Below are 17,820 nucleotides of genomic sequence, written 5' to 3'. Positions count from 1 at the left end.
AGCAGTGAATGTATTTCTGCAGTCTGGATAAAATAACCTATTTCCTGCAGGTTTCTGAAATTGTTAGAGTGAAGTCAGAACCAAATTCTCAGTCTTTTTTTTTTTCTTTATGAGAAAAAACAAAAAGAAAAAACAAAACCTTCCTTTTTAATCTGCAGTAACTTGTCAACTGCCAGTGAGGATCAAACAGAAATGTGAAAATATCAACAACCCAAATGCTGGATTAAATTATTGCCAGGACTGAACAGAATTACTTTTAAAAAAATTCTGTTTTGCTGTACATATTTTTAAATGCAACCCTTTAGACACATTTTCAATGTAAAATAAGTCTAGCGTTTTAGACGTCCCTGCTGAAAAGACAGAGGGCTGCTGGAACTTTTCTTCCCACAAACTGTACAGATTCAGCTTGCAGGACAGATGCTTCCTTGAATGGCAATTGCAATTTTATGCCTTCTGAACTGTAAATCTGAGATAAGCCAAGGCTTTTTGGATGCTCATCTGAAACTGAAATCCAAACAATATGAAGTCCACATATCCCTACTAATTAAACAGTGCTGTGGTTTTCACTCCAGAACTGCAGTCAAAGAGATGAGAGCTATTATTACAAATGCTGTGGTATTACTTACTTGAGTTTTTTAAAATGTTCAAAGCACAGAAGGCTTATAGAGACAGAACTTATTACTGAGACATACCACTATCAGAAGGTAAACATGCAGAGGTGGTAATACAAGCAGAGATCATTCTACGTTCCCTGTTTAATTACCACGGTATGCAGGTTTACATATCTGTTCCAGGACTATAAGCCAAGAAGCCCAAAGTGGTCCAGCACACCCAGACAGCAATAAAGCAACAGCTGGCAGCAGCTTCACCTGACCATTCCAAAAGAGCTGCTGCATGAACTGGAATGACCAAGGAGTCTCCTTTCCCCAACACACTAAAAAGCCCATTTCTGTTTAAGTGATATTCTTCCGATCCAGGCAGTGTGATCACATATTATGCTACATACATCCATCTTCTAAACTGAAAGTTATTTATCTCTTCCTGAACAACCTACATCTTTTATGTAGGTAGGAAAGTCATCCATTTATTTATATTTTTCAGTCTATCTCCATGTTTTACATAGCATTTGAGCAGTGTTTATAATGGGACATCCAACATGGTGTCATGAGCATGTAGAGGCACAGGTGAGACATCCAAATGCATCAACTAGTCGTGCTAAGGAAACCAACTTTGTTTTGCATTATTTCCGATTTCAAATTAAAATGCTTTTAAATATTACCTATCTTCATATTTAGTTTTATTACATTTCAGTCAGTCTTCACAATAACAGCAACAGGACAATAAGTCACAAAAAACATTTCTCTTCTTTTACTGGAAATAAGACTTTTAAATACTTGAACACATGATTCACACAGCCATTACGATAAGTCACCTTTTTCATCCTTTGCTTCTCTTAATACATATAGAAATAAATCTAATAGTACAAATGTATATAATTCAAAATCTGTATTAATTTCACCTCTGATTCTAAAGGGAATTGTAAATAATTCTATGTGGAAGTGTGTTCAAAACACCCAACAAAATAGTAAAAAAAAAAATTGTGATAAGTTTTCAGCGCAAAGCATTTGAATTAAACCTGCAATAGCAAAGCTTCCAGAACTACCATAGCACAATAATGGAAGAAGCCATTATCTATCACAGTCCAATATTTAATGAAAGCTGCTAGATTCAAATCTGTGCTTATGCTATAAATATAGGAAGTTTGTCACCTGTGAGTATTTCCCAGCAGACCAAAGGTAACACATCCACTGATATACTCAAGCAGGATCCACTAACCGCTCCTAAACTTGAAAAGCCACTTAATTTTAAATATCCCATATATCCCATATTGAGTCACTCTTCTTTCTCCTCCCTGATACATTGATTTTAGCAGATGCTAATTACATTCTAAAGATCATTTGACTTCAATCATGTCTTAATCCTCACAAACACATCAAAGCACACACCTAGCCCTGGACCACAAGATCAAAAGCGGCAGTGGTTAGTAAAGACTAGAGCTTGGGTGGAGTGGAGGAGGTAGAGGGATAGAGAGAAGAAGAGATGTTTTTCACGCAGTACTATATTTGGCATTAGCCAATGTTTTTAGACAGTCTGTTTCTTCACCATCAAACTCCGGCAAATACAATATGATTGTGTCTTCTGGTAACTGTTTCTCATCTTCATTTTTCCCCTAGATACCATTGTCTATGAATGTATCAACATTTCTTGCCTACGATCAGCCCACGATAAGTTACTGTGGAGTACATCACGAACTGCTTGCTCACAAGCCCTATGACTCCAGTAACCAGGAAGAAACAGTGGAAACACACCTAGAAACAGATCTGGATCTGAGCACAATAACAACGACAGCACGAATCAAGGACCACAGTCAGCAGCTGGCTTAAGTGTGTCTGGGGAGGGGGGGGTGTCTTTTTTTTTCCTGTAGCAGACGCTGCAACCAAATTCTGTGTAACATTATGGACAGAAGGGAGAAGACATAATATTATGGATTCTAGGATCCCCGTTCCAATTAAAAATTAATCACCAAGATTAATTGTTTCAAGTCTACAAATTGTAATTAGTTAAGTTGTGCAGTATTTTTTTGACTTCAGAGTATGACCCTTAAAGTGAATCTTTTTCAAAGCTCATCCTACCTTCCTGTATAAACTGTACAGATGTAATGTATTTTTCATATTGTAAAGTTTCAATTACCAAGAACAGCTGGTATGTACAGTACCATAATTTAATTACATCTTACTTTACAAGTTTCAGTTTCTAAAGTTAAAAATTAACAACAGCTTTTTCTTGTGTTAAGTTACTGTTTTGTAAGGATCATTTTGTTACTGCTTTTGTGCCCAGAAAACTTTAATCTAAAATTCTGTCCTTTGCAGAATATACACCGTTTTTACCCTGTTTAATGTGTAGAATTTTATCTACTGGTTCCAGAAGTAATGCATTAACCAAAAAGGAGAGTTTAACTATTCAAACTTCTAAGAAATTATTGGAATACATAGACAAGTTTTATTATAAATGAAAATTTAAAAAAAATTAACAATTCTCCTCAAACTTACCTGTTGCCTTGAAATACAGCCTGATTCCTAAATCGGAAAAATGCAATGATAAACAGATATATTTTAACCACAAAGTTTATGTATGCAATTGTTAGCTGATGATGTTTTGTAAAGTCTCGTTGTTCTGCAAGACAATATAGAAAGGAGATTTCAATAGGCAGCTGTCTTTACAAAATCCGCTGTGAAAGTAGAGCCTGCCAAGACAGGCATTTTTATTTCTACTTAAAGACAAATGAGCCCAAAACGTACTTCTGTCAAATATAGCTGCTGGTAGAAGTGGCAACAGAAACAAGCCCTTAGAGTGATACTACTCCTGGAATGTAAATTGCTACTCAAAAGTAGGAAACCTCTACTTTGCTGAAAAACATAGTAATTCGGACCAAATGGTAAAGGTTATTAGTCTTTTAACATTGATACATCAAGCTAAGGGGAGAAAAACCCACAACCATAAATACAAAAAAAAAATGTAGTATTAAGTCTTTAACAATTACTTATTTTGTCTATCATTTAATATCTGGATTGAAGCATTCTTATATCCCATTCTTTGGTTTTAAATCTTCAAGACTTCTCAATACTGTAATAGAATAACTTTTATAATACTACCCTCGTGTTGTAATCATAAAAGATTACAGAAATTAGAAACATTATATCATGCTGACTCGGTGAAATATAAAAGGGAACATGAACCTTCCAAAATATAGGATAAAAAAGTTTCATATGGTGAAGCAACTTTTTTTATAATAAAGAGAAATTCTATAACCACAAATCTATTTTTCTGAATGTTTATCCCACCATATTTTCGTGTAGCTTCAAGGCAGAAATTTAAAATTACAGTTCAACTGTTTGTAAAAAAATATAAAGCAAATATAATGGAAAACAGCTTCAAACTACTGTTAACAAATGAATCTGCATTCACTATCTTTTAAGTGGAAACAAATGTCAAAGCAGAATACGTTGTATTGGTTATTTATTTAGCATCTTAGATTTTGTAACATATTTTGCATAAATTATTTGCTATTCAAAACGTTACTTGTCTTTTTAAGACTCACCTTAAACCTCCACACTTCAGTTTCTTATTTCTTTGCTACATGGGTTCTTGAATTTCTGGACATCTTTTGCAGTGCTGGAATTTTACTATGCACAGTTTGAAAATACATTTTGCTAATTATAAAGTGAAACAAAAATTTCAGGTGTCATTCTGGAGTCGAGTGACTTTTGTAATGTAGGAAGAAGTTGACTGCTTTGTTTCAAAGATGATTTTAAGGTTTATTGTTTAGGCACTCTGGTAATAATAGAAGATCTGGGCTGTTAGGATCAAACACCCTCCTCCCAAAAGGTTATTTCAGGTCCTACCAAAACTTTACATCCTTGAACTACTACCCTCACATATTTACGAGGCACAAACACGGTCCCAACACTAACGCAGTTGCTCAAAATGCCCAAATGTTCAAAGGCTCCATGTACTTCCAATTCATAGACAACTGCACATCATGAATATTTTCAGTGTTAGACACTTAGGCTAAGCAACACAATAAAATATTTTCTTGTGCCAACAGACAAAATCTTTTTGATGCATCTGGTTAAACAGGCAAAACTGGTTATATAGTCACGTACAAACAAACTATTCTCTTTTTTGTCTCTTTTCGTCAATAATGAAGCACACATTATTGAATCTGGTTTGTCTTGGACGTCTCCTGAAAGACCTGTAGTTTCAGACCATGGTACCATTAGACAAATGGTAGAAGAGAGTCACAGAAGTAGCAGCAAATCTGCGCCTCACAGGTCTGCCATTCTATCACCATCAACATCCCGGGCATTTGCAGTGCCAGGCTCTCTGTAAGCCCACTGGGCCACTCCAGTGCTCTGAAAGACGGGTACAACATCCCACGGCCCAAAGAAGCAGTGGAATACATGCTCACCCCAAATTCAGAGTGTTAAAACATACATTTCCAGACATATATCTATGTACCATTTTTTAATGGACTACATGAACTGAGATCTGCTACTCTCACCAAGACAGATGTCTGCAAGAAAATCAGATGGCAGGTAGGTACCTTCCCTAAAAAAATCTGTATAATTGAAGACAACTAGGTTAAGCTAATCCAAACAAGGAATCACTCCTAAGGTCCTACATAAGTGTGTACTCCTGTTTTTCAGCAGATTATTGCCAGCTATATACTGACTCGGAGTGCACAGAAATATTGAATGCTCTAGTTGATGATGACAAAACACAAAAGCATTACCTCATAACACCCCAGTCTTCTAAGCCATAAGTTACCAAAAAGTAGGCTGAGCTTATGGGTTCAAATATTTATTTATAGAGGGTCACTTTGTTATATAGTTTCCCTTTGCAATAAGATCCATAGACCAGAAACAGAAGTAGCCAACAGCATCAATCTCAGTCTTACACTTAAGTGACACCATCATCATTTTATCAAGAAAAAGCTGGGTGAATTTATCATGCTTGCAAAATACAAACTGATAGAGAGTATAACCTCTAGCAATAAAAAAATCTCGGACAATTTTGAAAACAAATTTAGCTACAAGCAGCAATTGATGCAATCCATCAGTGGATCGTACTTGTACAGCAATTTACAGGGCTGAAACCCCCATTAGGAAATTGAGCACAAGTATTTAAATTGAGGTTCTATCTAAAGAAGATGGTGTATAGGAAGGTTAACGATTAATGGAACAAATTATTTAATGTGCCTTAAGACAGCATATAAAAACATAACTAACACCAAAATAACATCTATACAAGAAAGCAAATTACTGTTTCAATTAAAAAGTGATTTATTTGCAGTAGAGGGCCTTGTACAAACTATTCACAGGGAATCTGAGAGCTACCACTATCAAAAAAAAAAAACAACAACACACACAGTTTTCAGAGATACATCACAAACATCAGTGATGTATCTGGTGATTCTGGTGGCAACATACAACAAACAGAAGATATACCAGCCTCAGAAGATGTATACTAGCTTGCTTTATTGACAGCCGCTCAATTTCTCCCTTCTCTCGCAAGGCATTTTTTTTATTTCCAATCCTCAGTTTCAACAAGAAAACAGGAATTCTGGAAGAAACATAACTTGAAGGATAAAAGAAACCAAGCCAAAACAAGAAAAATAAAGCCAGGATTCCACTATTAGTGGAACTGTAATAAATTCTGAAAACTGCTTTATTAGCAACATAGATACTCAAAGATGGTTCATGTAGACAAATCACATGATCAAAGAATCACTAGGTTGGAAAAGACCTCCAGGATCATCGAGTCCAACCATTCCTATCAACCACTAAACCATGCCCCTGAGCATCTCATTCACCCATCTCTTAAACACCTCCAGGGAAGGTGACTCCCCGCCCTCCCTGGGCAGCCTCTGCCACTGCCCCATGACCCTTCCTGTGAAGAATTTTTTTTCTGATGCCCAGCCTGAACCTCCCCCGGCAGAGCTTGAGGCCATTCCCCCTTGTCCTGTCCATGATCATGTATAGTGTAAAACACAACCAGCTGTATTTCATCCCCAACTCTTCTAGCAGAAATTGTCTGTTCAACAGGTGAGAAAGAACAGTTCAACTCATATTCCTTCGCCTGATCCTCGTCTCCTAAGGGAAATATGGTTTTGCTCTGGACTTTTCCATGGGTCTTAGGGACCTGGCCTTTCTAAAGGCAAATTGTACCAGTAAAGGCATAATATCTGTAAATTAAGATCATAACATATATAATTGGTCATATCGAAGGTACATCTGGGTTTGATAACTTGTCTCAAACAGCAGTTTAAAGACAAAACTCAAAGGAGAACTGAAGAATGGGGCAAGCGCACAGCAATATTTCCCCAGAATGCCTCTCCAGTCCCCAACAATTAATAGGTCAGGCACTTACTGATCCACATGTGGTATCTTAATAGACCCTCTCTGAATGTGTACCCAGCATCACTGAAGCCATACAAATGTGTAACATCTACAAGTCCTGCAGAAAGTAAACTTACTTTGAAAAGAAAAGCTGGCTCTTTTCTTTTTTGTAGTAGAAATCAATGATAAAGTGGAGTAATAATAACACTTTTCACTTCAATTTTTGATGCAGAATTATGATTATCACATAATTAATAATAGACTGAATAGCTTGGATAACATCCATGCAGTTATCTGAAGTACAGACATTATCTGAAACCCTGAAGATTTCATTCGTTATATAGAGAAATATCTTTCGGGGCAGGGGGGAGAGCGTCTCAAAATCAAGATTCAGCTCACCAGAAAGCAGAATATTTATTCATCTTTCTCAAGTCCATGACAAGAGTAAACAAAGGAATAAGCCTGTTACTCACAAAGTATTGTAAAACACTCTTCAACACAGAAGGACACATGTAAACCTCTTATTAGATACTAATTTGACTGCATGATCCATATTAAAAAGCAGAGGTTCATTAAATTCCTCAAAAAACCTCTAACATTTAAATGAATTAATAGTTCTATTATAAAGTAATAAGGCCAAATTCCATTTTCCTGCTGTACCTAATTATAGAATCCGATTTATTTTAATTATGAAGTTTCAGAATAAATCAACATGATCAGAGTTCATGATTAATGTTATTTTAATGAACACCTAAGGAATTAACATTTTGCCACTAGAACCTTGCCAAGGATTTTTATGTAAGCAGAAGTGCACCGTGTACAGCTGAAAAATCCCACATGGCATGGAGCTTATATTCTACTTTATCAACATCAATTTTGTATGTAAATAACTCATTCCTAAATCTGTCTCTTTCGATATTTAGCTACAAATGAGAAACTGCTGTGTAATAGCAAATGAGGCTGCAACGTGGAATTCATTATAGCCAGTCCTGTAACATAAAGCTCTAATCCATTCATAATAGCAGACACTTCAAAGTGTCACCATTATAGACCTGATACATGTAACAATAATATAAATAATAATATACAAATGAGCATTATTTAATGTTGCATTAGCATGGAATCTCTCTGGATTGCCATTAATTTTTTCTGATTGCCTTATTAATTGCCTTAGGTCAACTGACGTAAACAGGATGGTTGTTCCTGTACTAAAACCTAAAGGAATTAAAAATACTCAGTTATTTAAGAATACGGCTTTTCCAGCTTTCATAGAGAGAACCTTCCACTTTGTATTCCATAAGAAATAAACTTTTAAGGCAGACGAAATTCAGTTAACAGTTCTATATACAATCTAGTTGTAAAGTGATTGCACCAATGAAACAGATTTCAGTCAAATAATTTAAACACTGTATATATTAATCCCAAGCTTCTTAGAACAAAATGTCTAAAGATGAGAATCCTCATTTCTTTTGAGCAATGTCTCTCTCCAGCTCTGAGCACTTCAGTAATTTCAGCAGTACTATACAAAAGTGTTTCATAAATGAGGCATGGAAAGCCACTAACTGAACCATTCACATTGAATACATTTTGTTGTCATTCATTCTTTCAAAAGAAATAATGAAACACTTATTTTTCTGGTAATCATGATGCACCTTGCTTTTACGTCTTGTTGTTGGTAACTATTTTTAAAGAACCTGTAAACTCATACAATTACTCTAGACTTCACTACACAAAACCCTTATTCTCATTTTCAGGAAAGGAAAAGATACAGCTGTAAATGGCACATGTGAACATGCAAACAAGATTCATGAAGATTTTTTTCTTGTCTCCTGCTTTAGCACTGTCTAGACAGTTCATATTTCTTCTCCTTACACTTCTGCAACTTGCCTCTTTCTCCAAGTTCTAACTGTGTCTCAAATGAGAATGCCAAATATAAATAAAACTATTCAGGCTGCATCACTAGAGGGGGGAAAAAAGCAGCGTTAAATGCCTTTCAGGTATCCATCTCCAGACCTCAACAGGTTTGCTGCCTACCAAGCACCTGCTAAAACTTGTTTGACTCAAGTGCCTTTTACTTCACCACTAGATCTCCTAAATAAATACTCATAAATGCGCAAGTGTTCTAAGTTGCCAGTAAAAATCAACCTTTCTGGTTTTCATCCTACCGCTACACAAGGTGGTGTTGGGTTTTGGCGGTTCTGTGGGGTTTTTAACCTCTTTGCACCCTAAAGCCTTAAAAATACATATGATTAACAGATGTCAATATAAACTGTCCTAATTTCACTTTCATCAAGTGATGACAACACAAACTTTGTGGAAGGGGTGAACATGATGTTCTCCCTATTGCAAATCAAAATCAACTTTACTGTGGGAGATGCTTCTCTAACTTCTTCAAAAACATTCAGTCTCTGGAGAACACAGTATCTACATCAATCTGTATCCATGCTTAAGTATTCTGCCTATTAGAATATTTTTCTGCATGCCTAACTACTGTTTTCCCGAAGCATTCCTGTTTCTTTATTTCTTTGAATAAGTCCTTGAATCTACAAAGAGTCTTGCTGAAGACACCTGGATCCCAAAAAGGCATGAAGATCTCCCTCTGTTTTGCACTGCAGGATCAATTTCATGGTTTAAATTTAAAATGACAACTCAAATGTAAACTGCTGACAGTCTCTTCTCCCACATTCACAAACTTTGGCACTTATTCATTCTTTTCTTCCCTTCCTGAGTGCATTTTGCCTTAAGATTTTTGAAGTTCCACCTTTTCTTTAGCAAGGAAATGAAGAAACCCACTGAAAATATGAACTGATTTCAGATCATCTATACTGCTAAATTAGATTCTAAGATTCCTTCATGTAATACGCAAATGTCTTACTGAAACCCAAAATTATTCTTAGAAAAAAAGAAAAAATTAATTTTTGCTTCCCAAAATAAGCAGTAATGGCCTATTGTAAGATTTGGCATTTAAGTTTCTCTTTGACAAAATTAGGAGGAGTGAGGGAAACTTACGCAAGTGCATTGCTAATACCGCAAAAATACAATAGCTACTGAAATAAAACACTGCCATCGCTAGCTAAAACTTGAAGTTATTTAAATACAGAGATTAATTCAGTGTTACTCCCGAGAGAGGATGTAAGGAAAGGGAATATAAACATCATAGATGCAAATAAGTTATGCTGCAGGAACAAAGAAATATATTCTCAAAAATTATATGGAGCTAGAATACAAGATATTTAAGCTAGTTTTTAAAAGGAGATACAGGCTAATAAGGTACTAAATAAAACAGTAGATAAGAAGGATTACATTTAAGTCTGGACTGAATAAACACAGACAAACAACCTGATAGTGAAAAAGGCTTTTGCCTTCCTCCCAAAGGAAAAACAATTTATTTCCATTTTCTCTAGCACTAAATATCTCGTGTATAACTGAGTATTCAGTAAGACAGTATTGAAATCTAAATCATTAAGAGGAATAAAAAAAGCTGGTCTTGTATACATTAACTAAAAGGAGAAAGTGACCACAGAGAAAAATAGGAGAAAACCCACATATGCAAACATTTCAATCTCAGTTCTCTAACTGCTCTAGGATGCAAATAAATAACTCTATATTAGAGTCTCAATCAAGTGCTTTTATGTTAAAAATATCTCATTGCTAATGTTTTACTTAAGAGGACTTCAGGGAAACTATGGGAAGCGGAAAAGTAAATCAAAGACAGAATTATTAATGAATAACTAAATAAACATTAAGATACATAAGGACACCAAAACATTGCTCATGTGAAAATTAATTCAATTACATGGGGTAATGAGGACATCCAATGCTGCCTATCAAATGCAGAGGTCTGCTGTATTTTAGTACTATATTTTTCCATTAACACCACAGTTTTCCAGACTCTCGGTTATAAAGGGAACCTTAGAAAATAATTTAAAAATTAAATAAGCCTTATAAAAGGAAAATCTTTAACATATATATTGTAAAATCAACAGGTCCACTAAGCTAATATAGTAGCAGTTGTTTTCTAAGTTTACTGTCTGACTGAAGAGATAAATAAGCAAACCAGCAACTAAGAATGAGGCTGAAATGTGCTAACTACCAATAAGAACTCTGGAGAGTCTTACAGTTATTTCTCATGCAAAGCCTGTATCTCCATTAAAATTGTCCAAAAAATGAATTGGCATTTCACTGAAAACACCGCCTGTGCCACGAAATTTTAGGAATTACATCCAACTAGGAAAAAAAAAAAAAGTAATTCCATCTATGCAGGAGAGAGGGTAGATGTGTAAAATGGAGAAAGAAAGGAGATAAAACAGTAAGAGAGGCAGATGTAAAAGGAAGACTAAAATGATTCAACCAGGAAGGCCCTGACAAAACTGGGTTACTGGTCATTATGATAACAGGCTAAGGCAAGCATTTAAACAGCAAGTAATGGAAATGGGTAGGCACAAATTCAGCTCATTAACACTGACTGTTCCCAAATCAGATTTAATCCTCTGGGGAAGAGAGGTGAACACAATGACATCTAGATTCAACAATCTGCCTGCCTTGTCTGCAATGGGAGTAAAAACAGGTGAATAAAAGGTTATGTTATGTCAGAAGAATAGGATAGAAACACTATATATATTAAGACAATACTATCTGAATTGATGTTATCTTTTCAGATTGAATACTTCAATCTGTTCGGACATGTCAAGGTAGATCCATTAGTTGTCTTCTGTCAAAAAAAAAAAGGGCTTTTACTTTGCAGCAATAACTCTCAAAAGAATTAATTTAAAAAAAAAATGCATTTTTCACCTTTAGTAAAAGCACACCAAAACCCGTAAAATCCGCTGTTCCCAAAATTCTTATAAAAATAACTTTCCGCTCAGATATACTTGATTTAAGGACAATGAAGCAGGTTGGTTGCCTGCAGAACCTTATAAATCTTTTCTGATTTCTTTTTGGGCAGAGGGAAAAGGGAGTTACTGAAGGAAAAGATGATAGATTATATTTGCCTGAGGGTAATAAGGCTTCCTACAAGGAGAAACAGCATAGACTGAATAATTACATGCAGTTTGAGGCCAAGAGACACAGAGTCTAGTTCTGGTCAAAAATTTCAGCTGCCATAAAATACTGATAAAAAATGTATGAGGAAAACAGAATGAATTCATGCTATTTTTCAACATTTTTTCTTTTACCTATTTGCTTAGCTTAAACAGCAGGTCAAACTGCAATTTCTTCCTTCTGCTTTGCAGAAATTCTTCCTTCTTGCATCATTAATAGCAACAGAAAAAGAAAGTAATAGCCAAACTGCATAGAGGGAATGTCAAAACATCAAAACACAGCACAATACCAATAAAATACCAGGACTGTATTTTAACAAAAATATTGAGTATATTTTTCAAAGAATGTTTATAAGACACTACAATAACCATGGGTGTCTGGCCATATAGACAATAACTAAAAGCACAACTCAAAATAGTCAACAAAGACTACACCTCTAAAAAAATTACTATGACCCCTAAACAACTCCTTTTATTTTTACCAGATGCTACACAACTCTCATTTTATATCCATAGAGTTTAACTCCTTGAAACAAGATGATATTCTGGCTCCATTAAAGTCAGTTGAAGTTTCACCATTGGATTTAGAGCATTTGACCTTTTCAAGGGGATTCTCACACTTCCACAGATGATAGCCAGGAGTTGGTAATGGCAAGTTTTATGTAGCACAGTGTGACGCTGGCAGTAGCCACAACACACTAGCTAATCTCATAATTAAATACTTACCTCTAGCCTTCTGAGATATTTCCTATACTTGAAAGGATATTTGATGAGAGGGTAATTTCTTTCTTCTCACACTGAAAAAAAACAACTGACCTTTATAGGGATTTAAGAATTAAAATTGGATGTGTCACTGAGAAGCAGCTATTAAGAGATTCCCAGAGACTGCCCCCCTTTTGACCAGAACCTCCTACCACCTTCTCCTTAAGAGAATCAAAAAGACACCGAATCAAAGATAGGCTTTACTGCAACACAATTCTGAAAGGGTGAGAAAGATGTCCTGCTGGATAAAAGAAACTAAAAAGAAACTAAAAAGAAAAGTGTTAGCCAGCCAATTCCTCCCTTGCTCATCACATACCCTTCCTTTCCTACAAGCTCATTCTCAGGCTAAGAATTCTCAGGGACGAGAGGGTGAGGTGCTGAGATGCAATGACTTTATAAAACTCCCTTAGGATCCACAGAAAGATTACCTTCTTTCCCTGAAGTCTCCTCCAAGTGATACCAGTCACTAGCTTAGGAAACTCCAGAAATTTCTCTCAGCTGAGTATGCTCAGCTGTTCTCAAATGAGCGTTATCCCTTAAAAAGCTCCACCTGAGGAAGGGCTGCAGGAGTAAACAAGGAAAATAAGCAAGCTTTTTCCCTGCCTTTGAGCCAAAGTCTAACATTCAGTAAACATACAAATAACAAACTTATGCTATCATCACATCATCCCAGAACAACAGAAGTCACAGCCTGTATCACGGTTCATAGCAAAAGCATCAGAATAAGTTAAATTTTTCTTCTTTGTACTTTTAGGAACTCCAGGCTATTTTCTAGGTTACCTTATGTATGACTTCAGCAGAAGCTAAAAGGATATTGAGTGAGAATTCATTAGCAGTTGGTCAAGTGTAAACAGCCTATCAATCATTTTTATTTCTTTTCTGTCAGCAATTCTAATTTCAACTCTTGAAAAAAAAAAAGTGTTTTAAACTGACGTATATCTCATAAAATAGTGACATTCAATAGCGTGTGTTTTTAGACTATCAAGCTTACTGTGAAAAAGTCAGCTCAACACATAATGAAGTCATTCTTACTTTATAAGCACCAAAGCCAATTATAGGGGAAAAGGGGGGAGAGGAAAACAAAAAGCTGCTTCAACTACGGCAGATGAACATTGAGTACAGTCTCTCCGAGACTAAATCTATCAGTTTGTAGATAAAGATGCAGTAAGAATTCTGGAAGAATTGCAAAGCTCTCTTATTTCTTATATTTACATGATTTGTGCTCAACAAAAAACCAAATACATATTTTGGTTTTTTCTTACATTTCAGCCAGTGAAACATCAGCCAGTTACCATAAAGGACCTTTCAGCTAGCAATAAGCATCACCTGTTCCACCTGCCCAACACAGTCTTGCTCTGGTTTTCCTGGTGTTGCTTTTGCAGACACGCTTTCATGACAGCTTTTCTACCAGAAATCCACCTGACATTTGGCAAAAGTTCATGAAGACACTGCTATTAGTCACACCAAATCACACCATCACCCTCGCAAAGTGACTCAAAACACACAAAAATGGTTCCCTTCCCCTCCTCTGTATCCTGACAGTGAGTAGCTTACTCTTTTCTTGCTTCCTCATCAAACAAGTTGCAGCATCTTCCTAGCTTGCAGCAATCGGAGAACTGATTTAATTCCTCTAGAACCTTTCCTCCATCCTAGAAAATTTCCTCCCTCCAAATTTCAGGTGAGGCTTGGCTAGATGTTCACTCCATACGGAAGGGCACTCTCCTGCCTCCCAGGTGTACCCCAGCCCACTCCAGGCAGTTTCCTCACTTGTGCAAAGGCACGAGCAGCCTCCAAGACCTCGCACAGCTCCCGCAAATTCAAAAGCGCAGTAACCAGAACAGGTAGGTTGATGCATCCAGTTTTCAAAATAGCATGGTTTGAAGTGCTTTCAGTATACACTGAGAGCATTGACATTTAACTACACAATCACGCCTGACCTGTCAAGCTGGCTGCTTCCCTGCTAAATTTCATCTGCCTGACGAAATGTTAGGTAGTGATACTCCCTCTTACATATGAGCACTAAGAACAGTGATATTGATACTTCCTAAATTACTAAATAATTATTAAAGTAATTAATATGAATATTAAGTACAGATAATGTTAAATATTAAATATTATTTAATTATTAGATTTTTATATTAGAATAGAGTCTTAGAATAGTTTGGGTTGGAAGGAACCTTAAAGCCCATCCAGTTCCAACCTCCTGCCATGGGCAGGGACACCTCCCATTGGATCAGGCTGCCAAAGACCCCATGCAATCTGACCTTGAACACCTCCAGGGATGGGGCAGCCACAACTCCCCTGGGCAACCTGTGCCAGGGCCTCACCACTCTCATGGTGAAGAAATTCTTCCTTACGTCTAGTCTAAATCTGCTCCTCTCCAGTTTATACCCATTGCCCCTGGTCCTATCACCACAAGCCTTTGTAAACAGATCCTCCCCAGCTTTCTTGTAGTCCCTTCAGGTACTGGAAGGTCACTATAAGTTCTCCCCAGAGCCTTCTCTTCTCCAGGCTGAACAACCCCAACTCTCCCAGCCTGTAAGGGAAGGTGCTCCAGCCTCCTGATCATCTTTGTAGCCCTCCTCTGGACCCATTCCAATGGCTCCATATCCTTCTTATGCTGAGGATTCCAGAACTGGACAACAACCCTCCAGATGAGGTCTCACAAGACAGGAACAGAGGGGCAGAATCCCCTCCCTTACCCTGCCGCGCTGCTTTGATGCAGCCCAGGACACGGTTGGCCTTCTGGGCTGTGAGCGCACATTGCTGGCTCATGTCGAGCTTCTCATCGACCAGCACCCCAAGTCCTTCTCTGCAGGGCCGCTCTCAATCACATGCATTTATAATAATGCAGTGAATTACCGTGGATTTCTGCCATACAACCAAATCCTAGAAAGGTTTGCTTGGTTGGTTGGTTGTTTTTTTACAGTACGTATCAACTTTCTTCAGAGAAAAATGTTAATATGAGAGAACAGCTCACATATTACATACACAAATGCAATTTTGTTTCTAAATTTTTAATCTTCTACAGCACAATTCCAATCTTTTATTTCTTGTACCTGAGTTGTAGTTCATGAACAGATTACAGGATGTAAAATTGTTACGTAGAGCCTAAAATACTAAATTTAGATAAATCTTTCTAATTTACTTATAAATTTGGCAGGCTAAAAAAAGGAAAAAGCTTTGCTGACATGATAATATGAATCCCTGTTAAAGGTACTGCTTTCATACAAATAGCTCATGAAGAAATAGCCTCATAGTATGCATGCAACTATTAATAGCTTCTTTTGTATATCCAGCCTTCTGCAGATACTGAAGAAAAATTGTAGAAGAGACAGATTATTCTCTAAAAGCCACACCAAATTTCAGCCCAGTTTTGATCACTGCATGTGAAAAGCATTCACCATTACAATTCTACACTAATCTGGGAAAAAAACCCAATCCATTTTTAAGTATGAAAATGCACAAGACTGGGACTATTACTTTATAATACAAATGTAAGCCATAGTCAGTGAGGCTAGAGGGGACTTCATGGTCATTTTTTCTATCCTGACCACTCTCAAAAAGCACAAATGTTCCTAAAGCTACCCTAGATGCTTGTCAAACCAGTTTTTAACTGGAAATTCTACAACTTCCAAAAGCACCCTGTTCCAGTATTTACTCATATATATGGTTGGGTTTTTTAAAAGCTAATATTACACAAATTTCACCTTTTGCCAATTACATTTCTTTCTTTTAACACATATGGAGATGCGTTCATGCTGTTCTTCTCCACCTTTTCCTTTCTGAGTTACACAAACTCAGGTAAGTCACCTTCTTTTTTACTACTTACGTATTCTAAAATCCTTGCTTCATTTCATTCCTCTCATCAGACCATGCGCTTCTTAAGTAGTGGTGCCCAAAAGTACGTACAGTAAGCCGAGTCCCACTGACAGTTCATTTCCTTCATAATTCTCCATGGCTCCCAGTACCTTGTGAACAAACAGTACTGCTGCTAGCCAGCTATTTCTGTTAAAGAATTAGATTTATTTGACAAAAAAAGTATTTTGAAAATTCATTCTTGTTCTTTATCACCATCTTCTTATCCTGAAGATTTTTACAGAAATGAACATTTCCTGCAGCTTCTTCCTTATCCAAGTCACAAGGACTAATTTATAAATTCCCTTGTTTTAAGAATATTTTTGCTCCTCCATTACTTGCAAATACTCATTCCCATTGTGTTATACAATTAAGGGAGTGGGTCAGAAATTCCTGTCTTAAATAATTTTTAACCACTTTCTGGCATGTATTTCACTTTGTTTTATTAATTGTGTTAAGCACTTATTCCCAGCTAACGATTTACACGAAGCAGGTAGAAAAATCATAGTGGTTTTGAGTTGCTGTCTTCCTTTTAGAAAGGTCATTACTTTCCTTCTTAGCTCCCATCACTAATAATGGATTAGTAGAAACTTCTTTTCTTGCCTTATGAAAACTTTCCTGGTTTTAACACACAGCTCTTTTCGCTGTGTCCACAACAAATGCTTGTCTTTTTATTTACATAGCATTTCTATTTTATTTCCCATTTACTAAAACACTGCTGATGCAGGCAAGTTGGTCTCTTTATATGCTTTTCCACTTGTCCAGAAGTTTGCTCTTGTGCTTTAAATAGCCTCTACCACCTACATTCTTTTGAATCCCTTTATTCCAATTTTTTTAAGGAATTATTTTGCCGTTTACTTGTAATCTTTAGAATGTTTCTTATTTTCTCATAGTATTTTTGACTAAATTACTTCCAGTGCTGAGATTGCCACCCTCACCTTCACAAAAAATTCTCTGATGCTATTCAAAATTTTGTTGTAGTGTGCCTCGTTGTCTTATTTTTGCAACAGAATGTTATTCAAACAGAGAAGCAAACAGCTATTCTGACTTAGGAACCACATACGGTCAACTGAAGAGTCAATCTCACCACTAGCCAGAGAGAATACCAAGGACAGGATCATATTCCAACTGTTTGCAAGCAGATTTACAGGCTGCCCTATAGGTCAGTATCACAGACTCTTCACTACAATAATAAATTAGAG

The 17,820-nt window shown here is 36.4% G+C and overlaps 2 protein-coding genes across 7 annotated transcripts in view; one reads left to right on the top strand and one right to left on the bottom strand.

Moving 5' to 3' along the window:
- The window catches only part of LRRTM3 (leucine rich repeat transmembrane neuronal 3), an 84,188-nt gene extending 79,883 nt beyond the window's left edge, over positions 1 to 4,305 (top strand). For 2 of the 3 annotated variants that reach the window (XM_009568183.2, XM_054071289.1), the window contains one exon: positions 2,235 to 4,305. In XM_009568183.2, coding sequence (XP_009566478.1) covers positions 2,235 to 2,444 — 210 coding nt within the window. In that variant the 3' untranslated portion in view covers positions 2,445 to 4,305. The remainder of the gene's footprint in view (positions 1 to 2,234) is intronic. The other variant, XM_054071290.1, reaches the window with a different exon arrangement.
- Positions 1 to 17,820, bottom strand: part of CTNNA3 (catenin alpha 3) — a 470,553-nt gene that overhangs the window by 333,012 nt on the left and 119,721 nt on the right. The gene's annotated exons all lie outside the window — the stretch shown is intronic.

Source organism: Cuculus canorus, chromosome 7 (genome assembly GCF_017976375.1).
Source record: "Cuculus canorus isolate bCucCan1 chromosome 7, bCucCan1.pri, whole genome shotgun sequence".
Lineage (NCBI taxonomy): Eukaryota > Metazoa > Chordata > Aves > Cuculiformes > Cuculidae > Cuculus > Cuculus canorus.
The sequence above is the reverse complement of the archived record's forward strand: the minus strand, read 5'-3'. Positions and strand labels throughout refer to the sequence as shown.